We start from the raw sequence: 24,724 nt of genomic DNA on the forward strand, positions 1-24,724 counted from the left end.
GATTGGCATTTAGAGACATTCTAAACTCTATTGGAGTTAGACAACACATATTGGGACACACTCATCGCCTTAATCATACTTTAGATCTAATAATGTCACATGGAATAAATGTTGATACTGTTAAAATTCTGCAGCAGAGCGATGACATCTCAGATCATTACTTAATATCATTAATTTACCTAAGGCTGCAAAGCCATCCCCTCGCTTCAAATATGGCAGGACTATAACCACTGAGACTTAAGATTGCTTTGTACATAATCTTCCTCATCAGTTCCATCTCCTCAGCATTACAGATAGCCAAGAGGAACTTGATGTTGCAACAGAAACTACTGACTCTCTCTTTACTAGCACTTTAGACATAGTTGCTCCCGGGCACTTAAAGAAGATTAAAGCAAATAATCCAACACCGTGGTACAACGAGCACACTCAGGCCCTTAAAACAGCAGCCAGAAAAATGGAGCGCAGCTGGAAGAAAACAAAACTGGAGGTTTTTTGCAATTTGTGGAAAGAGAGCATGATTGCATATAGAAAAGCCATAAAAACTGCTAGATCTGCTTATTTCTCAACTCTTTTAGAAGAAAACAAACACAACCCTATGTATTAATTCGATACAGTGGCTTAATTAACAAAAAATAAAGCTTCAACTTCTGACGTTTGTAAACAACTCAGCAGTAATGATTTGTAATGAACTTCTTTGCTAGTAAGATTGATAATATTAGGAATAAAATTATAACCATGCAGCCGTCTACTACAGTATCACTTCAGACAGAGCATTGTAGTTAGTGATCCTAAAGAATTAGTCAATTACAGGCCAATCTTGAATCTACCGTTTCTATCAAAAATACTAGAAAAGGCCATGTCTTCAAAATTATGTTCCTTTTTAGAAAGAAATGGTATATGTGAGGATTTCCAGTCAGGATTTAGACCGTATCAGTACTGAGATTGCTCTAATTATAGAGTTACAAATGATTTACTCTTATCATCAAATCGTGGTTGTATCTCTCTATTAGTGTTACTCGAACTTAGCGCTGCATTCGATACTATCGATCACAATATTCTTCTGAATAGAATCGAAAATTATGTTGGCATTAGTTGAACTGCATTGGCATGGTTTCAAATCGTACTTATCTGACCATTATCAGTTTGTAGCAGTAAATGAAGAGATGTCACACAGATCAAAAGTTCAGTATTGGGTACCGCAAGGCTCAGGGTTAGGCCGGTTCCGTTTCATCCTGTATATGCTACCACTGGGAGATATCATTAGGAAGCATGGCGTTAGGTTTCATTGTTATGCTGACGATACTCAGCTCTATATTTCCTCATGCCCTGACGAAACCTACCAATTCACAAGATTATCGGAATGCATAGCTGATATAAAAAATTAGATGAATAGTAATTTCCTGCAACTTAATTCAGATAAAACTGAATTTTTAATTATTGGACAGAAAAGCTCCACAAGTAGTAACCTAGAATACTGTCTAACACTTGATAACTGCTCTGTCAAGCCCTCGTCATCAGTGAGGAACCGGGGTGTGCTCTTTGATACCAATCTTTCACTTGAAAGCCACGTTTCTAGCATCTGTAAAACCGTATTCTACCATCTTAATATATATCTAAATTACGGCACATGCTTTCAATGCAAAATTCTGAACAGTTAGTACATGCGTTCATGAGCTCAAGGCTAGATTATTGTAATGCTCTACTGGGTGGTTGCCCTGCTCGCTTAATAAACAAACTCCAGCTAGTCCAAAATACAGCAGCTCGAGTTCTTACTAGAACCAGGAAGTATGATCATATTAGTCCAGTTCTGTCAACACTGCCCTGGCTCCCTATTAAACATTGCATACATTTTTAAATCTTGCTCATTACTTACAAAGCACTAAATGGTTTAGCTCCCCAGTACTTAAGCGAGCTCTTAACACATTATACTCCATCACGTCTATTGCGGTGTCAAAACTCTGGCCAGTTGATAATACCTAGAATATCTAAATCAACTGTAGGCGGTCGATCCTTTTCCTATTTAGCACCTAAACTCTGGAACAGTCTTCCTAGCATTGTTCGGAAAGCAGACACACTCTGTCAGTTTAAATCTAGACTAAAAACACATCTCTTTACTATGGCATACAGATAGAACATTTTTAACTTTCATTATTCAAATCAATTGACTGATTGTTAGGCTGCATTAACTAGGTCAGCCGGAACCGGGAACACTTCCCATAACACCTGATGTACTCATTACATCATAAAAAGAGTGGCATCTACGCTAATGTTAGTCTCTCTGTTTATCCCGAGGTTTATCAAAATTTCCGGGATCCGGGCCCTGTCCGGATCGGATGGTGGACCTGCCTGGACATGACCAACGCATCCTGGAGTGTCTGCTGAGACCGTGTCATTTGGTGTCTCCTCTGAATTTGCCTCACCGGCACGTCATGCTCCAAAAACCAGTCTCTGGCACAATAATTCCGATCTTTCATGTATTCATACTCTTGTGTAATTGACACACCATCCTAAATAAACCTGTCTCTTCCATGATACTCTGAAATTTTGAATTTTCCGATCTAATATGATTTCGGACCTATAAGGTTGCCAGAATAATTGTCATACACGGTGTGTTAATAGGCCAGAGAACTGGCACCCCGACTGAGTCTGGTTTCTCCCAAGGTTTATTTTTCTCCATCATGCCCTGATGGAGTTTTGTTTCCTTGCCACTGTCACCTTTGGCTTGGCTTGCTCAGTTGGGGACACACAAAATTATGATCAAAGTTATTCAACTAATTATACAAATAAAATTTATGAATTAGGTTTTAATAAATTAAAATAAGCTGATAACATCACTGTTTTCTCCAGAACAACTGTACAGCCAAATCTAATTTTGCTGCAATATTATCCTGTTTGACACTGTGAAGCTGCTTTGACACAATTGTGATTGTAAAAGCGCTATATAAATAAAGTTGATTGATGGAGGCCCAGGATGCTTCGATAGCGGCCTTAAGCTCATCCAGAGTGTTGGGTCTTGCATCTCTCAACTTTCCCTTCACAATATCCCACAGATTCTCTATTGGGTTCAGGAGAGTTGGCAGACCATTTGAGCACAGTAATACCATGTTCAGTAAACCATTTGGCAGTGGTTTTGGCACTGTGAGCAGGGGCCAGGTCGTGCTGAAAAACAAAATCTTCATCTCCATAAAACTTTTCAGCAGAAGTGCTCCAAAATCTCCTGATAGCTAGCTAAGCTGCATTGACCCTGCCCTTGATAAAACACAGTGGACCAACACCAGCAGCTGACATGGCACCCCAGACCATCACTGACTGTAGGTACTTGACACTGGACTTCAGGCATTTTGACATTTCCTTCTCCCCAGTCTTCCTACAGACTCTGGCACCTTGATTTCCGAATGCAAAATTTGCTTTCATCTGAAAAAAGTACTTTGGACCACTGAGCAACAGTCCAGTGCTGCTTCTCTGTAGCTTAAAGTGGCTTGACCTGGGGAATGCGGCACCTGTAGACAATTTCCTGCACACGCCTGTGCATGGTGGCTCTCGATGTTTCTACTCCAGACTCAGCCACTGCTTCCGCAGGTCCCCCAAGGTCTGGAATCGGTCCTTCTCAACAATCTTCCTCAGGGTCCAGTCACCTCTTCTCGTTGTGCAGCGTTTTTTGCCACACTTTTTCCTTCCCACAGACTTCCCACTGAGGTAACTTGATACAGCACTCTGGGAACAGCCTATTCGTTCAGAAATTTCTTTCTGTGCCTTACCCTCTTGCTTGAGGGTGTCAATGATGGCCTTCTGGAAAGGGTCAGAGGTCGGCAGTCTTACCAATGATTGCGGATTTGAGTATTAAACCAGGCTGGGAGTTTTTAAAAGCCGTAGGAATCTTTTGCAGGTGTTTATGGTTACTTAGTTGATTCAGATGATTAGGTTAATAGCTTGTTTAGAGAACCTTTTCATGATATGCTAATTTTTTTTTGAGATATGCCTTTATCCCTTTTATGCCTATATCCCTTTATCGAGGGAACTTCCCACTGCGTCGGAACGACAAAATGGGGATGCTCCCTAAGCATCAGCGACTCTGAAGTCTGAATAGAAACTAGACCAATTGGCGTGCGTGATGACGTCATTGTGACGGCGTACCGGAAGTATAAAAGGGGAGCCGGCGCATAATGGCGGCAGTCTTTGCTCTTCAGCAGAAGCTCTGTGTTACATTGTCTGTCTATTTACTGTTGTTTTGTACAGTTGCGATTGAGTGTGTGGTTGACTAGTTTAAAAAGTGAGAATGGAGGGAGAGTTTAAACAATGTGTGCATCCTTGCCCTCGTTACATCTCGGGCTCGGATACACACATGCTTTGTGTGCAGTGTCTGGGTGTTCAGCACGCTCGGGCGGCTCTCGAGGGAGCCTGTGAACACTGCGAGCGGCTGACACTCAGACTGCTCCGCTCTCGGCTGGCCGTGTTCGATGAGAGCGGCAGGCCTCGTGAGCCCTGTGGTTCTGGACCCGCAGTCGCTGAGGCGGCTCGGCGTCGCAGATCATGGGGCTCACAGCGGGACTTGTCAGAGGTTTTTGGGACTGCTGCGGCACTTTCCCAATCCTCCTCTGACAGTTCTGATGATATTCCTCCCCGTGTGGAAGCCCGCTCTGCGGCATCTTCCCCCGGGGTGGAGGGTCAGATGCTCGTTCTCTCCGGTTCTGAGGAGCCGGAGGGCGCGGGCATCGAGGCGGGGGATGAAGCGGGAAATTGTACGTTTCATCCGCCCGCCCATGAGGAGCTGGTTGAGGTGTTGACCCGGGCGGTGGCCAAATTAAAGATCGAGTGGCCACAAGAAATGCAGGAAGTCCAGCCACCCAGCAGGCTGGACGAGCGGTTTCTTTCGCACTGGGTCCAAACACCGCGCCGAGGTGTGCAGATCGTGGAAGAAGCCCTACTCCTCGTGTGTTTCCAATCCCCCGGTGTTGGATTATTCCAATGTTCTGGGGGCACGCGAGGCGGGCTATGGGGCGATGCCGCGGGTGGAGGATGCCCTCGCGAGCTATCTTTCGCCCGAATCGGCATCGTCCCTGAAAGCTCCGGTGCTGCCCACCAAGCCCTGTCGTGACACCTCGGCTTTGGTGGGCAAAGCTTATATGGCGGCTGGGTGGGCTGGTAGTTCCCTGCACACCCTTTCCATTCTGCAGGCCTACCAGGCTGACCTCCTGAAGGAGTTGGATGAGGGGGAAGGTCCCTCTCATTTTAGGACATTTTAGAGCTGTGGAAGGCCGCACATTTGTCTCTCCGCATTACCAAGGAGACGGCCCGTGCCATCGGCCGCTCCTTAGCTGGGATGGTAACTGTGGAGAGACATCTCTGGCTGAATTTGTCGGGGATAAAGGAGAAAGATAGAGCTTTTCTACTTGACTCCCCGATCTCGCCTTCTGGTTTGTTTGGGGACGCGGTTAACACCGTGGTCTCTAGACACCAGGAGGCGAAGAAGCAGTCAATTCCTCCCTCGCCGCTCTAAACCAGGGAAGGCTGGCCCTAGCGGGCAGCCTCAGCCGTCTGCCAGCTCCTCGCATCGGCAGATGCAGAAGGAGAGCGTCGCCTCTAGAGCCCCTCCTCCGGGAGCTTGGCAACAGAGGCGGTGCTCTCACCAGCAGCCATTCGCTCCTAAAGGCGATCTACGGAACGTCCTTCAGGCGCAGAAGGCTGCCGGGAAGAAGTCCTAGCCTCGGCAGGGCTTCTAAGGGCGGTCCCTCCCACGAAGAGACAACCGAGGTTGTTTTCTTCGTGGCGCCCTGGGGAAATCGATGTGGTAATCCCGCCGTCTATGACGCTTCGGGCCACATCGATTTCCCCTGAACGCATGCTGCCCCAACCGCCTCTGGAAAGACCTGCGGTGGGACAGCTTGGGCGTCCGCACATAGAGACTCATTCCCAGCTTCTCCCTGCTGGTTAGCCGCTTCAGGGGGTTGGGGACGAACCTCGTGTAACACCCGACGCCAGCCTCGAGAGGCTGTTTCCCTTAGTAGATTATCTCGGCGCATGGAAATGCCTTCCGAGTATTTCTACATGGGTCCTGCGTACTGTAGAGACAAGATACAGACTGCAGTTCGATCACCCTCCTCCGAAATTCAGGGGATTGAACTGGACTTCAGTGGTACCAGAGCAGGCTCGGGTAATGGAACTAGAAGTAAAATCCTTACTGGCGAAGGAAGCCATAGAACAGGTTCCTCCCCTGGAAAGGGAGTCCGGGTTCTACAGCCGGTACTTTATAGTTCCCAAAAAGGATGGGGGGTTACGTCCAATTCTAGATCTGCGGCATTTGAATCGGTCTCTAAGGAGGTTCAGATTCAAAATGCTCACGATCCCCATCATCGTGAGTCAGATCCAGTCCGAGGACTGGTTCGTCACGATAGATCTGAAGGACGCATATTTCCATATCCCCATCCTTCCGTGTCACAGGAAGTACCTGAGGGTTGCTTTCGGGGGCAAAGCATACCAATATCGAGTACTTCCCTTCGGCCTAGCCCTCTCCCCACGCACATTCACGAAGTGCATGGATGCAGCTCTAGCTCCAATGAGGCTTCTGGGCATCCGTGTACTGAATTACATCGACGACTGGCTCATATTGGCCCAGTCGTACGATATGGCATTTCGGCATCGAGATGTCGTTCTGGCCCACATAAAGTGCTTGGGGCTTAGACTCAACACGAAGAAGAGCGTGTTGACGCCATCCCAGAGGATTACGTTCCTAGGGATAGTATGGGATTCGACTACGATGCGGGCACAATTGTCTCCTGCGCGAGTCGAGACCGTACGGGCGATGGTCTCAGGAATAAGGCTAGGCCACAGCATCACTGTGAAGCACTTTCAGAGAGTGCTGGGGCACATGGCAGCAGCGTCCAACGTGATACCGTTGAGCCTGCTGCACATGAGACCCCTCAAGTGGTGGCTGAAAACCAAGGGGTTTTCCCCCAGAGGGAATCCGTTCCGTATGATCAGGATAACGCGCAGATGCCTTCGTTCCCTAGTCATATGGAAGAAACCTTGGTTTCTGTCCCAGGGGCCAGTGTTGGGAGCGTCCTGTTGCCGGAAATCCGTTTCAACAGACGCCTCCCTCACTGGTTGGGGCGCGGTCATGGACGGCCGCTTTGCAAGGGGCCTGTGGGAGGGCCGTCATTCCTCCTGGCACATCATCTGCCTGGAGATGATGGTGGTCTACAAAGCTCTCAGGAACTTTTTCCCGGACCTCCGCGGCCAACATGTCCTGGTACGGACAGACAATACGGCTGTCGTAGCGCACCTCAATCACCAGGGAGGTTTGAGATCGCCCCCTCTATGCAGATTGGCGCATCTGATCCTCCTGTGGTCCCAAGGGAAACTGTTGTCCATCAGGGCAATGTATGTTCCAGGGGTTCAAAATCAGGGAGCAGACATCCTGTCAAGGCAGGGGCTGAGGCCCGGGGAGTGGCGGCTCCACCCAGAGGTGGTGGAGGCCATATGCGAGAGGTTCGGCCCAGTGGAAGTGGACCTGTTTGCGTCTCGAGAGACGTCCCACTGTCCACTGTGGTTTTCCCTCACGCATCCTGCCCCGCTGGGGTTTGATGCCATGGTGCAGACGTGGCCGAGGCTGCGACTGTACGCATTTCCCCCGATCGCTCTGCTCCCGGGAGTCCTGTAGAGGGTTCGTCAACAGGGGGTCAGCCTACTTCTGGTGGCGCCCCGTTGGCCGACCCGGGTTTGGTTCTCAGACATCATAGCTCTGCTGGCTGGTCACCCGTGGCAGATTCCTCTGAGGAGGGATCTCCTGTCTCAGGCAGCGGGCACAATATTTCACCCCCGGCCAGAGATTTGGAACCTTTGGGTCTGGCCCCTGAGGGGGCCAGGTACCTAGAGGCTGGCCTTTCGGGAGAGGTGGTAGAGACCCTACTCAGCTCCAGGGCTCCGTCTACTAGGAGACTGTACGGCCTCAAGTGGAATGTCTTTTCCACTTGGTGCAGAGAACGTGAGGTGGACCCAGTTAACTGCCCGGTGGCTTCAGTGCTGGAGTTCCTCTAAGATCGTTTCTCTGCGGGTCTGACCCCGTTCACACTCAAGGTGTACGTGGCTGCCATTGTGGCTTTCCACACACCTCTGGGTGATGGGCCTCTGGGTAGGCACCAGCTGGTTGTACAGTTCCTCCGTGGGGCTCGGAGGATGAGGCCAGTGGCTCAGTCCTACCTGTTCCTACCTGGGACCTGGCAGTGGGAGTTCCTACCTGGGACCTGGCAGTGGTTCTCGGAGGGTTGGCTGAGGCCCCCTTCGAGCCATTGGAGCTGGCAGAACCGAAACACCTGACCTTTAAAGTAGCTTTTCTCCTTGCTATTACCTCTCTTAGGAGAGTGGGAGATCTCCATGCCTTGGCGGTAACGCCAACTTGCCTGGAGTTTGCCCCGGGTGGAGTAAAGGCTATTTTACATCCTAGGCTGGGTTACGTGCTTAAGGTCCCATCAAGGGTGGTCAGGTCCTTGGTTTTCCAGGCATTTCATCCCCCGCCTCACGTGACGGCGGAAGAAGGGAGGCTTCACCTACTCTGCCCGGTTAGGGCGCTAAGAGTTTATTTGGAGAAGTCTGCTCAGTGGAGGAGATCTCAGCAGCTGTTAGTGTGTTTTGGTTCACCCAAGAAAGGGTTGCCTGCTTCTGCTCAGACAATCAGTAACTGGATTGTCCAGGCAATAACCATGGCCTATCGGGTGCGCAGTTTGCCTTCACCCTTGGCCGTGAGGGCTCATTCCACCAGAGGCATGGCCTCTTCAGTGGCCCTCCTTTCTGGGGTCCCCTTGCAGGACATCTGTGAGGCGGCTGGGTGGGCCACCCCACACACCTTTATCAGATTTTACAGCCTGGATCTCCCTGCGACGCGTGGCGCTAGGGTGCTCCAGTCCTAGTTGTGCCCGGTTTCCGGCTTCACACTAGGGCAGGCGCTACCCTCGGTGTGGCCTAGTGGGTACTCATCCCCATTTTGTCGTTCCGACGCAGTGGGAAGTTCCCTCGATAAAGGGAACAGCTCGGGTTATGTATATAACCCTTGTTCCCTGAGAGGGAACGAACACTGCGTCGCGCTGCCACACCTCGGCACGCCTGGAGCACATGCTTCAGAGCAAAAAACTGCCGCCATTATGCGCCGGCTCCCCTTTTATACTTCCGGGTACGCCGTCACAATGACGTCATCACGCACGCCAATCGGATTGGTCTAGTTTCTATTCAGACTTCAGAGTCGCTGATGCTTAGGGAGCATCCCCATTTCGTCGTTCCGACGCAGTGCTCGTTCCCTCTCAGGGAACAAGGATTATATACATAACCCGAGCCGTTTTCATTAGCTTCATGCCAAAATCATCAGTATTAAAACAATAAAAGACCTGAAATATTTCAGTTGGTGTGCAATGAATCTAAAATATATGAAAGTTTTATCATTACATTATAGAAAATAATGAACTTTTATCACATATGCTAATTTTTTGAGAAGGACCTGTACATTATTTTAGACTGCACTTTTGATACTTTTGTATTATAAAGTTGTAAATGTAGCAAGTCATTTTCAAATGATTCCAAATAAACCTTGCATAATAAACTAAAGCATGAACTAATGGTTTCTGTTCAATAAATACCTTTTAACATTTTAGTGTAGTTAGTGGATTACATGTAATGTTTGTATTTAGGCGTTTACTATAGGATAACCCAAACAGAAAATATGGTAGCCCATCTATATACCCGTTGTGGCCCATAAGAGCCCTACATAACACCCATCTGGGTCCCATTATCAACCTATATGGGCAGACCCATGTAGGCCCCAAATGGGTGCTACCTGGGTTACCCATATGGGCCCGTTATGAGCCCATCAAGAGACCCGTCATCAACCCATTGGGGCCCCATAAGGCTTCTGTATGTGGCCCACATTGGCCCCATTTATTAGAACCTATATGGGACCCATGTTGGCCCCAATAATGAACATACAAATGGGTCCCCCTTAGAGCCCACTATGGACCCAGAATGTGCCCCTGTGGGCTAACACACATGGGACCCATGTGGAGCCGATGGACAAAATTATATGAGCCCCACTTGGGTTGCCCATGCAAGGCCCAAGTGACAGCCAATCAAAATCCCACATGGGGCCCACATAGCAATTTTGGCTGGGATATTGAATCAGCCAAAATTATTTTATAATTTGATGCATTAATTTAATTTAAGACCATTTATATAGGATCTGACAGCACAAACCCATTAAGCTGAAATGGCCAACTTTACCTGAATTCAACCTAGGCCTACATACTTGGGACTCATGGGACCCATAATTTTACATAGCAGAAATGCTGTCAGTGCTGTCACTCATTTTCATTTTCAGGAATCATGATCTATATCATTTTGTACAAAGACGAAGCATAGTGCTGATATTTATCAGTTTTTTTATTTTAGATTTACATATCACAAGTATATTCAGTATTAACTTAAATATTTAGTTTAAAATGTATTTGAGAGTTGATGTCTGACTAATCTGGGACAGAAAAAGTATATGTTTTGATATTCTTTAGTAATTTTTTATTGTGTGGTATGTTAAGGTTTGTACAAAATTGTATTATGATTCCCTTTAAAAAGCTAGACCTGCCCTCACTATACTATTCATATTCATACTTCTCACTGAAACTTTTTTACAATACATGTGAATTTGTTCTTAACATTGTTTTAATGTTGATGAATTCCAAGTATTCTGAATGAGCGACCGTGTGCCCAGGGTAAGTCATTTACATAGCCTAAAAAACGCCCAAAACATGTCCATATCAATCAATCAATCAATCAATCAATCAATCAACTTTATTTATATAGCGCTTTTACAATCACGATTGTGTCAAAGCAGCTTCACAGTGTCAAACAGGATAATATTGCAACAAAATTAGATTTGGCTGTACAGTCGTTCTGGAGAAAACAGTGATGTCATCAGCTTATTTTAATTTTTCATATAGCGACAATGTTGGCAGATCAGTATTATAGTTGTATTATATGAGGACATAAGGTCTGAGAGCATGCACAGCAACATCCTCGATCAATGCCAAGAGTGCCATCCTCAAACCAAGTTAAAACGCAATAAATACTTTTTATATGGAAATTACAGACCTTCAATTAGTACATACTTGAATCTGCGTTTTTATGCAGGGCTTTCTCACTGCTTTCTCACTGCTATACTGCACCTATTCTTTCTAAGACACACACACACACACACACACACACACACACACACACACACACACACACACATGTTGGTCTATGTGGTTTACAGGGACTCTCCATAGGCGTAATGGTTTTTATACTGTACAAACCGTATTTTCTATCCCCTTACACTGCCCCTGCCCCTAAACCTACCCATCACAGGAAACATTCTGCATTTTTACTTTCTCAAAAAAACATCATTTAGTTTGTTTTTAAGGCCATTTGAATTATGAGGACATTTGATATGTCCCCATAAACCACATTTATAGTGTAATACCAGTGTAATACCCATGTAGTTATACAAATTTTTGTCCTCATAAACCACATAAACAAGCTCACACACACACACACACACACACACACACACACACACACACACACACACACACACACACACACACACACACACACACACACACACACACACACACACATAAGATGGAAAATGTAAACACTCATAATTAAGCTTTATATCAATGTTTAAAGACCCTGTAAAGTCAAAATTAAGTATGTGATCTGAGTTTGTCACACCACAGAAAAATATGTTATTAACCACCCAGCCAAATTTGAATGATAATAAAAGTCGGCAAGTAAATAAAATAAGAGATCAAAATCTTGAAAAAATTAGTATTCTGCTCTGCTCTCAAACGCTGGGGGCGCGTCCACTGGCTGCGCCGAAACCACTCCCCACTCGCAGGAAAGCTACCTCACTCAAATGTCATACATGTTTGAGTCTCCAGTATTTTTTACGGTCTATGCTCCAGAGCCAGAAACAAACTAAGGCCAGTTTCACACTGCATGCGTTAGCAGGGCGTAAGCAGCGTGTGTTTTTTTCAGCGCCCATGTTAACAGATTAGAGCATTCACACCGTTTACTAATAATACTCACTGTTAATAATCACACAAATTATTAAAAACAGAGGCATATTACAGTTTTTGCCTGTTGCTTGAACACTATAGACCCATGCTTAAACTAAAGTAACACAACTTGAAGCTTTAGTTACCATACCTCAAACACATGTACCCATTCATTAAACAAAAGCACTGCTTTGCACTCTGGTTGCAATTCTGCAACACACTTACGCCTTTATGCAACACACTTGGTCCTGCATACTACACTCTATTTCATACATAAGACACTTTGTTCTAAAATGAAATCTCAGGGTGCCATTTGGAAAACGCATGTATCCAAAATACAACACACATCATGCATTTGCAACCACTCAAATACATACCTGAAGGCACTTACAAAACTGCAGCCAACCGCAAATAGGCCTCAGCTAAGCCATTTTGAGAACTTTGCAAGCATTGAGGCAGGGAGAGAGAGAGAGAGAGAGAAAGAGAGAGAGAGAGAGAGAGAGAGAGAGAGAGAGAGAGAGAGAGAGAGAGAGAGAGAGAGAGAGAGAGAGAAATGGTCAAAGAGCTATACACAGAACAATATTCAGAACAATATAAAGATTTTTATTAAACTTTAATGGCGGTTTATGTGGTAAGTAAGTCATGGCCTGACAGTGAGGGAAGCTGGGCAGAGAGTCCTCCACATCTAAGACGGTTCACAGTTGCATCCATCATAAGGACATTCAGATTGGAAAACAGCAACTCTCCATTCCAGACTGTATCTACACTGTGCCGTATCACATTACTGTATTGCAAGTTGGCTAGTGCTCCTTTAGTAACATTTTTTTGTTTTGTTTTGTGTAACATAAAGTACAGTACATAGCAATGTACCATTGAGATTGTACTGTAGTGTGAAGTATAGACAATAAATATAGAGGGGGGAACACCAAGCTTGAATTGAGAGTTTTCAGTGAAGCATTTGGGGTGACATGTCAGAATAATTTAGAGGAAACAAATTGATTGAATTTTCCAAGATTCTATCCTGCCTAATCATTGGAGTTTGGGTGTGATGTACAGTATTATGTAATTTGCAACATTTCAGTACTTTCATTTTTGGTCGTTGTGAACCTTTGTTGGAAAAAAAGAAACTGTAAGTGTTGCATTGCTTCATCAGAGTTACATTTTGACAAAGAATGTGTCATGTTTACTTGTGTGTAGAGTTTTGGCACAACGAGCAAAGTTTTGCAAAATGTGTTCAAGCAACGGGCAAAAACTGTAAGGTTACTTTTATGTAACTACGTATACAGCATGTTATATGCATGTGTTTTTGGGACTGAGGGGAAAACGGTTGCATTTACAGCATATATGCTTCCCATCATAAATCAAAGCATGAGAATGACAGTGTCGGAGGAGAACGAGCCGCGGTTCATCTGCGCAAGACGAACGCTGCTGGTGTGAATGCACAATAGCGTGCGGCTCACACTCTCTATATGCACTGCTCCTGCCCTGCCAACACACTGCTTGCGCGTGTAGTGTGAAACCAGCGTTAGAGGACATTGACATATTTGATAACCAACATCATCCCCCTCGATCTGCAACAGAATGGTCCGTGCTTTTTTCCTCTCTGTTTTATGCAATTTAGCTAGTTATGTAACTAGCATAAACGTTCCCAAATAAAGTTAGGCTAGCAATAAATAACATAGAATAAAGTGTATTAAGCCACTTTATAGTCACACATCAAACTAAAAGATATAATACAGATATTACAGATACAATATATAGGCCTACAGGTTTACAGATATAATAGTTAAAATCACTTGTCTAAGGAATCATATTGATGTAACATATAAACAAAACAAAATCACGTTAGAGGGTTGCAGGACTTAGTTACTGTGGACTAATATAACTTTACCTGCTGTAATTATAACACAAGCACAGAAGGAAACTTACAGTCATTGGTGGGCTCGTAATGTTATTGCGGATGATGTCGGCACTGGCTGTCAGCGGGACGGAGGATGAAAGCGGGAGATAGTCGGTTCAGCCCCATTCACCAGTAACAGCAGATTATCAGTGAATCCCAGTTGTCTCCGATGAAAGTTTATAAAACTATCCTGTGTAAAATGATCACTACAGAGGCGGTTGTTGATGGTGATCCTCAGCTCTCCATCAAAGTGGCTCTTCATTAAATGAATCCACCTCTTCTTGATATGATCGTTTTTCGGATATTTAAATAAGGACACCGATCTGTTTTGTAAGTGACTACATCCAGGTTACGCATTTCCGCGACGAAGGCATGTAGCTAGAAAACTGTAGGCTATAGTAACTAATAGTACTCGCGATTGTGCGGCAAACTGATGCGAATGTGCTCTAGTTATGAGCCTCAGAGCCTCCAGTGCGTCTTCGACAGTTGGGGCGGGGCCAGGCTCAGAAGCTCCAGTGCGTCATCGAGCCACTGTTTTAGCCCCGCCTAGAAACTCCGGAGGACAGCAATGGTGAAACGGTCTAACTCCACAATTCAGTACTTCACAATTCACAGTCTTTGCAATGTGTTTAAGCAATACATTTCTAACATTTATATGTGTTTAGAATTTTTTCATAGAATTGCCTTTACAGGGACTTTAAAATGTAATCTTACCATGTTTATAAGGCCACCAAGAATATGTGATTCTTCCGTATGAGTGGTTTCAGTTTTTCCAATTTTTTTGTTGTTGTAAATTTAGAAAATTTATAATTAAAAAAAGTATTTGCTTAAAGAAACTGTATGCAAGAAAAATATTTCAATTAATCATAAAATGGCCCTGATATGTCAATAGACATTAAGAAGTTATTTCTTAGAAGTTAAGGGGTCATGTTATTTTTAAAAGCTATATCACAGACTGGCCAGGATATTGTCATTTAAAAGTTGATGTTGCAGCCCCCAACTGATGTTGATGATTGACATGTTGTGTTTTGGCCTGAAGCGCCACTTTCCACCTATCTACAAATCATGAATGCAGCTACAAATATTCCTGCTGGATCCTGCAGCAACCTCGAGTCAGGGGGGAGAGGGGATACACCACTCTCCAGTAATTTAAAAGAGATTGAAGTACCAGTTTTGGCCACAATCTTACATACGCTTCCTTTAATGATGATTTGTTCTTGAAAAAGTTCACATTTCATGCACAAATTAGTGCGTATATGCTTTGTGAATGAGACCCATTGTAAGTCAGACAATATTGCTCAAATTTCTTGATAGTTTTAACCATAAACTTTGCTTGCTGATCGACTGTACAGCCAAATCAAATTGTGTTGCAATATTGTCCAATATTGATGCTCAAATTTCTTGATAGTTTTAACCATAAACTTTGCTTGCTGATCGACTGTACAGCCAAATCAAATTGTGTTGCAATATTGTCCTTTTTAACACTGTGAAGCTGCTTTGAAACAATCATCATTGTAAAAGCACTATATAAATAAAGTTGATTGATTGATTGATCAAAACCTATAGCTCAGTATAAAATAGATTTTAGCAATTTTTACTTGAAATTTGAAGGTTATACTTTATACATTGAATAACTGATTTAACAATTAACCATACATTGTTTAATGATTAGTAGTTAGAGTATTATGCATACACCTCCCGTTTTAAATTCAATTCTCATGTTTCTTCTGCTTTCAGTCCTTTTTCTGGATGTTTTTTGGGCTCCTCCACTTGTGGTTGTGCATTCTGCCGTCCTCTCAAGTAAGCATTCAGACTCTCAAGTAAATCAATGGAGTGGTTTATCAGAAGAGCCAGCCAAGCCAAGCCAAAGAATATCCAGGCTGCCATCAGACAACTGTACCAGTCTGGGTAGTTTATTGCTGGATTGTGATCTGGCAGGAGAAACAAAGTCATAAAGAGGTTGTTATCAGGTTTGGGCAAAATTCTGAATTTACCCATTTAAATTTAAATCAAACTAAATATTGGATATGAAGTTGCATTGTAATGAAATAATATAATATAATTATGTAATACATGACTGAATAGCAATTCAAAGAAATTTAACACAGTCACAGAACAGAAGGGTTTAACTGATCCAGCACAAGTTTCGCAGGAAAACAAAACAAATAGATTGTTGTACAATTTTGACATTTGTACCCTCACTATACCCTGATATGTATTTATTTAGATTTATTTATGTATTTAGATTTTTTGCTCAACCAATTAAATATTTTTTTTCAAATTTATTTTATTAAATATTGTTAAACAATTAACACTGCAATACAATATTTGACTTCACAAAAAAAATCAGTGTTTAATAATTTTGGCCATGTGCCTACTAAAAGTATGGCCTAGTAAAACTTCTCTGTTCCCTCCTTCAGTCAGTCATAGTCAACATTACTCCATATGTGAACTAACGAATTGAGATCCCTATCAAAGCACCACTTTTGCTCGCCCTTCCAGCACTCCACGTAAGCCACCTGATTCCCCTGCACCTACTGGGATGGAAGCTGGGACAGGGCTTTATGCAGAGAAGGTCGATCACTGCTGTTCCTTCTGACCCACTCAATGGCCCTCATTTATCAATCTTGCGTAGAAACGGGCGTATATGTTGGCGTAAGATTATGCTTACACTCCTCTCATCGCCTGATTTATAAAGATGTGCGCACCTCTGCAATCCAGGTGTACGCAATACTTGCCCTTGATAAATGCCTCGGCTGAAACCGATCGTCATTTGAATAACACGCCTCTATATATTCAAGTCTCTGCCTCCCCCACGCTCTCATTTTACGCCATGGACACATGGAAGACGGCAAAGAAGCGAAACTTCTCCAACATGGAGATCGAGACCATCACCAGGTGGAAAAAACCCAAAATGGTTTTATTTAGGAATTTAAAGGGTGGGACTAAAGGCACCCACAAAAACAAAATATGGACCCAAATAGTGCTGGGGTTGAGAAATGCACTTCAGCAGTTTAAATAGCTGTTTGGATGATAAATTACCTATTACAATGCATTATTTTACACCACATGTTTTGAAACAATTAGCATTTAATTTTTGTCACAGCACAGCATTGGGGTGTACAGTAGTGATGATGATGTGGAGTACCATTCATTCACATTAATAATTGCATGACAATTTGTAAGATTCTTCTTCTTCTTCTTCTTCTTCTTCTTCTTCTTATGATTTTTATTATTAATGACGCTTATTGTTATTTAGAAGAAGAATGTCGTTATTATTATTATTTAAAATAAGAAGAATGTCATTTTTATTATTTTGTCAGTATGAATTATTTTCAGTCCCAGTCCGTATAGGCTCCCAACTGGAGGAATGCATATACCTACTAGTGATGTCCAGTTCGAGAACGAATCGTTCTTTTTAACCGGATTTTATAGTGAACCGGTCGAACCAGTTCACCAAATCGAACTGAATCGTTCTAAACGGTTCGCGTCTCAAATCAGGGCTGATCCCACAAGTTACTGTATTTATTAAAGGGATCCCCTGGTGTTGAGACTTGTATGGCTTAATATAACATAAATGATGTCTCTTACTGAATTATGTAGTAGAAAACCCATGAAAGATCTACGTTATTTTAAAAATCGATTTTATATTTGGACCATGGGCGGCGCCATTTTGTTTGCGTTCTAGGTTGATGACGTAGAGTGGTTGAACCATAGGGTTGAACTCCTCAATCAGCTGGCATTACCCGTAGCTATTTTTACCACAACGCAACTCGAAAATTGTTTCAGAGTTAAACAAAACCAATGAATTCCTTTGTAATTATACTTAAAACACACTCAAACATACATGTGCACACAAACTCACCTACACAAGTCACAAACAGATCGGCGGGCGCGCACACGACAGGCTCTGTCTCAATCGAGATGTTGGGCTGCTCAGTCTCCACGACAGGGGCTGAATCTGAAATCGACCCTATACCCTTAAATAGGGCATTATTTGAAGGGACGGACATTTGTAGTGTTGTCCGACACCATAGTGCATGTTCGAGTGCAGTCATTCAGTCTCACGTTCCACCGCAATAACGAGTAAAGCCGATTTACAAACAGCTGTCCGACTTCACGCACTCAAACATACATTTGCACACAAACTCTCTCTCTCACACAGACTCTCACACACACCCCAACAGATCGGCGCGAACACACACACACACCCCAACAGATCGGCGCGAACACACACACACACCCCAACAGATCGGCGCGAACACACACACACCCCAACAGATCGGCGCGAACACACACACACACGCACGCACTGCGCGCGCATACATAACCCTCAATCTATTCCCTGTGTTGATATCCTGTTCAACACATCCTGTTCCCTAGATAGACTGTTGATAGTAGATTAACTATAATGCCTAATGTGACCAGCAGAGGGAAATATCTAGGTAGGACAATGGGATAAAGTAACGTGAGGAAGAGAGGCAGGATGTTTTGGTGATGATGCATGCGATTGAGACAGAGCAGTCAGGTGTGTGTGTGCGCGCCCGCCGATCTGTTTGTGACTTGTGTAGGTGAGTTTGTGTGCACATGTATGTTTGAGTGTGTTTTAAGTACAATTACAAAGCAATTCATTTGTTTTGTTTAACTCTGAAACAATTTTCGAGTTGCGTTGTGGTAAAAATAGCTACGGGTAACGCCAGCTGATTGAGGAGTTCAACCACTCTACGTCATCAACCTAGAACGCAAACAAAATGGCGCCGCCCATGGTCCAAATATAAAATCGATTTTTTAAATAACGTAGATCTTTCATGGGTTTTCTACCACATAATTCAGTAAGAGACATCATTTATGTTATATTAAGCCATACAAGTCTCAACACCATGGGATCCCTTTAACTTTCTGACATCAGTGACAGTCTCTCAAACTAGAAATAAAACTATATCTTCAAGTAAATGCTGTAACTCCAATCGTTAGCTGAAGTGAGACATGTTTTGCTGAGAGATCAGATGGACTCACGAGCAGCTGATACTGAGCATGCGCGTGTAACAGAACGTAGCAGTTCTCGGATCCTCGGATCAGCAGCAGTACAGAATCAAAAACCGTTTCTGTCGGACACGTTCGATACTGAGAACCGATGAGCCGATGAGCCGCGCATGCGTGTTATTAGTTCAGAGGAACGAAATACAGGTTAAGTGTATAAAACTAATCACGTCTGGAAACATCATATCAAAACTGTCACATCACTATATTATTTTAAAGTTTTGGAAACAATGGATTGTAAAACGGTCAAATTAAACAATTATTTGATTTATCCATAATGCATGATATTTTCAGGAATAGGTTTTTATCTTATTTAATTTCTAAGTCGATACAGATTTTAAAATGTAATCAAAACAGTAGGTTTGATATAGACTATTCAGCTTGCAGCAGTTAGCAGCTCAGCACCCTGTGCTCAGCACACACGCACACACACTGATACAGCGGTTCTCGAGTCAGATCGACCGGGTTGCAACGGATCATCTGTACAGAATCGAGAACCGTTTCTATCGGACACGTTCGATCTTTCGGACATATTCGATTCTGAGAACCGGTGAGCTGAGATACTGAGCATGCGTGATAGCGTCGTAACCGAACCGTTTCTCTCGGACTGGGACAGCTGATGTTGATAATACATGAGCCCGGGTGAACACTGAGGATTTGTGTAAGTAGGCCTATTGTGTCAATGTAAGTTTATTTAATCCGTGTAAATCATCAGTGTTTGCACGACAGTGACAGTGACAGTCTCTCAAACTAGAAATAAAACTAATATCTTGAAGTAGATGTTGTAACAATTGATTCAGTTCGATTTGGTGAACTGTATTGAGTGCTGTTGCAAAACATAAGTGAAAAAATGTATCCAAGATGATGATGATGTCAATAATAATTATTACTATACTAAGTTTTGATTACAAATACTTTATATGGATGTGTTTTAATGTATTTTCATCCGCCGGGATGATAGAAATGACGTCATTACGTAAAGACGTAAAAGAACCGGTGATCCGTTTTTTTTAACCGGATCATTGAAACAAACTGTCCGAAAGAACCGGTTCGCGGAAAAGAACCGAACTTCCCATCACTAATACCTACAAATCAAATGGTTTGGTATAGTCACACAAATTAAACATTGAAGTCCATGTTGCACAAATAAACACTGAAGTTTATAATTACTATGCTGTTGTTGTTGTTGTTTTTACAGTGGGTCATAATATAGCATATCTTTGTCAGTGCGTTTTGTGGTGTTAGGAATCGTTTTTCTGCGCATTTTCGCACTAACTCAAAATGTGCGTACACCACCTCCTGAGCTGGCGAAGGATTTGAGCGTGTCGTACGCCAACGTCCATATTGATAAATCTCAAAGTCACAGTGGTTTTGGGTGTACACAAGGTTTACGCTGGAAATTTGGTGTACGCACTTTTGATAAATAAGGGCCAATATCGCTGTTTTTGAAGAATAAAAATTCCCCTGGGTGACACTTCACTGCATTTTGCATCACATGTTATAATGTACCCCACCTATGGGGCATGTTGTCACATTTCACTTCCATTCTTTCGGGGTAAATCAAGAAAAAAGTGTACACTGTATTGATGAAACAAAACCACATAATTGTACTAGACGTGTGAATTCAATGTGGGGAAAAAAAATACTCTGGGCCCGTATTTATCAAGTATCTTAGAATTACTTAAAGAACATTTGACTTAAGAGTAAAAAAATTCTTTTTAGTTATCAAGCATCCCAATCATACTTTAAGTAAAGTGTAGGGCTAAATCTTAAGTTTCAGTCTTAGAGTTGATTTACGACACTTTGCTGTGCCACAAACAGGATTTTGGATGATGTCATAGGCATGAACCAATCACTGAATATATGTCCTTATTTCAAAATATTTTCAGATAAATTCACATTAAATGGTGAAATTCATAAGAGTTTACATTTAACACACATTTGACAGTAAAGAGTTTTCAAGACAATACATTATAATGGACACATTTGAAATGAAAGATAATCATGTTTTCCACCATATCTTAATTACAATTTTTAAACTGGTGTGCTGTTAACTGACCTATAGCCTATATTTTGTTTATATATAATCAGCCATCATTCCAAAAGAAAACAGAACTGGCAGGATATATATATATATATATATATATTTATTATAAAACCCAACATTAACCAACATTAACATTAGCTCTGTCCAAACAATACCGTTTGATTAACTGCTTGTCATCAAACATTTCGAACATATTCTCCCTCTTTTGAAAGATTTGCTCACATATCTGTCTCCTCAGTGCCATCAAAAGCCCCTACTGGCAAGACCTCTCGAGCTGTCTTAAATAACTGGGAGAGTAAGAGGGATTCTTAGATTTAAGAAATTTGATAACTTGCTTTTATACTTAAGTTTGAAAGTAGGAGTAAATTTCATGAATTTTCAGCACTTAAGACTAAAATAGCACTTTGAGAAGCTTGATAAATACGGTCCCTGAACCCCAAGTGGATTTACACAAACTGAGAAAGTCAAAAAAACGTTAGGTTGTGCCCCGCTCTTCCCTACTTCATTTGAACATACTTTGGTTTGGGACACACTAATTCTAATGAAGAATACTATTTAGGATACATTCAATTTGTGACACATTTTGTATGATTCAACTCATCAGCTTTTTATAGGGACTTAATGGTTGTGTCAAATGTGAGACAGCCAAACTGGGTATTGTTAGGGGCAGTACAGGACCAAGTTTGAGAACCACTGTATTAAAGTTTAGCTCTATATAAACTTCCTTGGTGTTCCACCAATTAAAATATAAATTAATGGTAAATTATTAAATATAATTTGTCCAATACATACTTAAATGCTATATTATTGCATGTTCTTCTTTTTTTCTTCTTGCCTTAAATACATATACATAATTTTAAATTTGAATTACAATTCTGCATCTTATTTGCTACCTCGATTCAAAATTCAAATTCAGGAAAATTCAAATTCAATTTTGAATGACACACCAACAAAGCTGTAATGTCACTTCCTGAATATAGGGCTACAACAATAATTACAAAATATAATTACATTTCAGGTGGTGAATTAGAAAAAAGAAGGATTTATGTAATAATAATAAAAAAAACTACTGCTATTATGTAGATAATCAATAACAATGCTGTGAGCAGATGAGCATCAGAAAGTATTTGTTATATAGTTCAGATACATGTCAACAATTAAAAATCTGTTCATTTTTGCATGTCTGGTCTCCTACCTGCAACATAATCTCCAAATCCAATAGTGCTAAGTGTTATAAAGCAGTAGTAAATGGCTTCCGCGTAACTCCATCCCTCATACTCTTTGAAGAGGAACATCGGAACTACAAAGTACAGTAATGCTGAACTTACGAAGGATATACTGTGAATGGATATTCGTACACATTTCTGTGGGAAAAGAACAGTCATGGGCACAGTGTCTGTGTGCATGTAAAGGTCAAACATGTTAATTTCTATATTCACTTCTTATTTTTATGAACAAATATCTATGCAAGTATAAGAATAATAATTATATATATATATATATATATATATATATATATATATATATATATATATATATATATATATATATATATATATATATATATATATATATATATATACTTACAACCCACTAATCCATTTTTAATGCTGAATGGTAAAGGAGTTAAATTCTCACCCCTCTATCAATTTTTTTCTCCAGAAAATTGCAAAACTTCCTCTCAATGGCCAACATGTATTTTCCAACTCTATTTAAGATCACTACGTTCAGAGGAATGCCAAAAAGAGCAAAAAACACACAGAAGATCTGACCGGCTGTTGTCTGTGGAATGATATTCCCATACCCTGCAGAAAGATACAAACTTTGTGTTAACCTTCACCCAATTGAATGGATGCCACACAAAAAAACAGAATGAACTGGACTGTCAAATTTTAAGGTGATAAGTTTCCCATTGCTCACCAATAGTTGTGACCACTGTTGCCGCAAACACAGATGAGCTGGTAAATTTCCAGAAGCCATCTGCGGTGTCATTGCTGTCTGGACTCAAGCCACTCACAGTAGCAGCTTTTATCATCTTTGAGACAGTGATGACAACCAATGAGTACTTATTTGTAATACATAAAACAGAAACAGTAAAGGAGGGTGTCATTTTATTAAACAAAAAGCTAAAATATCCATGTAAATAATCTCAGCAATAAACCAAAAAGAAGCCTATGAAGATATTCCCATTGGGTTATTCATTCAGTTATAATACATTCAACGTATTACAAAAATAAACTGGTATTCCTGTCTATTTTATGTAAAATTTTTGAGTAATTATGTTCAATGAATAAAAATGATTAAATACATTTGAATTCAAGTTTTGCTCTAAACACTGAAACAAATTGCATCCATTGCAAAATGTGTTAAAAGTTGTCCTAGCACTTTCTCACTGTATCTACCCATGATTGTTATTGCTGTTAATGTGGAATATAAAACAAACACTGTTACAAAAAGCCCTGTACCAGTTAATTAAGGAAAATCTAGTCTCAAAATCCATTCATACCTCTGCTAGATCCCGGAGGCCATTCTGACCCACACAAGGGTACTTCTCAAGTAGTTTCATTCTTTTTTCTTTGAGGAGATCAATCTGTTGCAACACGTACCATCCTTCCAGCTTCCAGAAGACCAGACCTCCAATGAGGACATAGGCTACATAAATAACTCCAAGGAACAGAATAGAGGGTAACCAAGTCATGCTAAGAAACTGACTTAACTTTCCTGAAAACACGGGGAGCATGGTGCCTTGGTTGCCTGGCTCACCTGTCTGCCTGCCAGTGCAGCTGCAGGATAGTGCTACTGGGTGTGGATTTACTCTGTTTATGTGAAAGGCAAATCACCTCCTGTGTAATGAATGCCAGAATCAGACCTTATGACCTGGCATGCAAATGTTGATTGAAGGAGAGAAGAAGACACAGCGAGTGAGGATTTAAAGCAGGAGGAACAATCAGTAATCTCTGCCAATGGAGTATCCAGTTCACTTCACATATTAAAAGCAGCTTTTCCAGTTATGGGTTTGTTACATGATTCAACTATTGAACATATATTCTGAAAGAAAGTCATCTGGATGTCTTGTTTGTTCACTCAAAATAAATAAATAAATAAATAAAACCCTAATTGTACAAACTCAATTGAATTGAGGGCAGAATTTCCATCCAATAAATATGAATATCCCCAACTCATAAAAGACAGATTCATGCAATAAATGTAATAGACATTATTCAGAGCAGTGCCATGAAAGGTATTGAAAGTGAGGCTGTAAGGGATATACTTACCGTGTTTTCAATGGCATCGGCTGTAAAAATCTTACATCATCCTTTTTTTTTCAATTGAAATTTCTTGGAAAGATATATTTGCATACTTTCATCAGCAAAACAATCCAAAAACAGATTAAATAACCCACTGAAGAGATGTGTCTGTACATCACAGCCTCAATTTCATTCCTGCTAAAAGCTCAAAGATATATATATATATATATATATATATATACATATATATATATATATATATATATATATATATATATATATATATATATATATATATATATATATATATATATATATATATATATATCAAAAAGCACTCTGTGAATAAGGTCTATTGAGTTGTTCCAACTTAATTTAATAAAATACAGTTTAAATTAAAATACATTTTACATTT

The 24,724-nt window shown here is 41.7% G+C and overlaps 2 protein-coding genes across 2 annotated transcripts in view; one reads left to right on the plus strand and one right to left on the minus strand.

Annotated features, from left to right (window-relative positions):
* The window catches only part of LOC137090744 (uncharacterized), a 139,362-nt gene that overhangs the window by 40,970 nt on the left and 73,668 nt on the right, over positions 1-24,724 (plus strand). The window lies entirely within an intron of this gene.
* kcnk17 (potassium channel, subfamily K, member 17) lies at positions 15,691-23,801 on the minus strand. Its single transcript, XM_067454693.1, has 5 exons — positions 23,568-23,801; positions 22,982-23,096; positions 22,700-22,866; positions 22,257-22,425; positions 15,691-15,905 (listed from the first exon to the last, which is right to left on the minus strand). Exons 1-5 carry the CDS (start codon positions 23,799-23,801, stop codon positions 15,691-15,693), a joined length of 900 nt encoding a protein of 299 aa, XP_067310794.1.

The sequence above is a fragment of the Pseudorasbora parva genome, chromosome 10, assembly GCF_024679245.1.
Source record: "Pseudorasbora parva isolate DD20220531a chromosome 10, ASM2467924v1, whole genome shotgun sequence".
NCBI lineage: Eukaryota > Metazoa > Chordata > Actinopteri > Cypriniformes > Gobionidae > Pseudorasbora > Pseudorasbora parva.

What these genes read in the sequence shown, in the direction of transcription:
- kcnk17 (XM_067454693.1), bottom strand. Translation starts at nt 23,801, where the DNA reads ATGCTCCCCGTGTTTTCAGGAAAGTTAAGTCAGTTTCTTAGCATGACT. An exon ending in AACAGTGGTCACAACTATTG is followed by an intron (nt 22,867 to 22,981) that starts GTGAGCAATGGG and finishes ATCTTTCTGCAG; the next exon opens with GGTATGGGAATATCATTCCA. An exon ending in ATTTGGAGATTATGTTGCAG is followed by an intron (nt 15,906 to 22,256) that starts GTAGGAGACCAG and finishes TTCTCCTGCCAG; the next exon opens with ATCACAATCCAGCAATAAAC.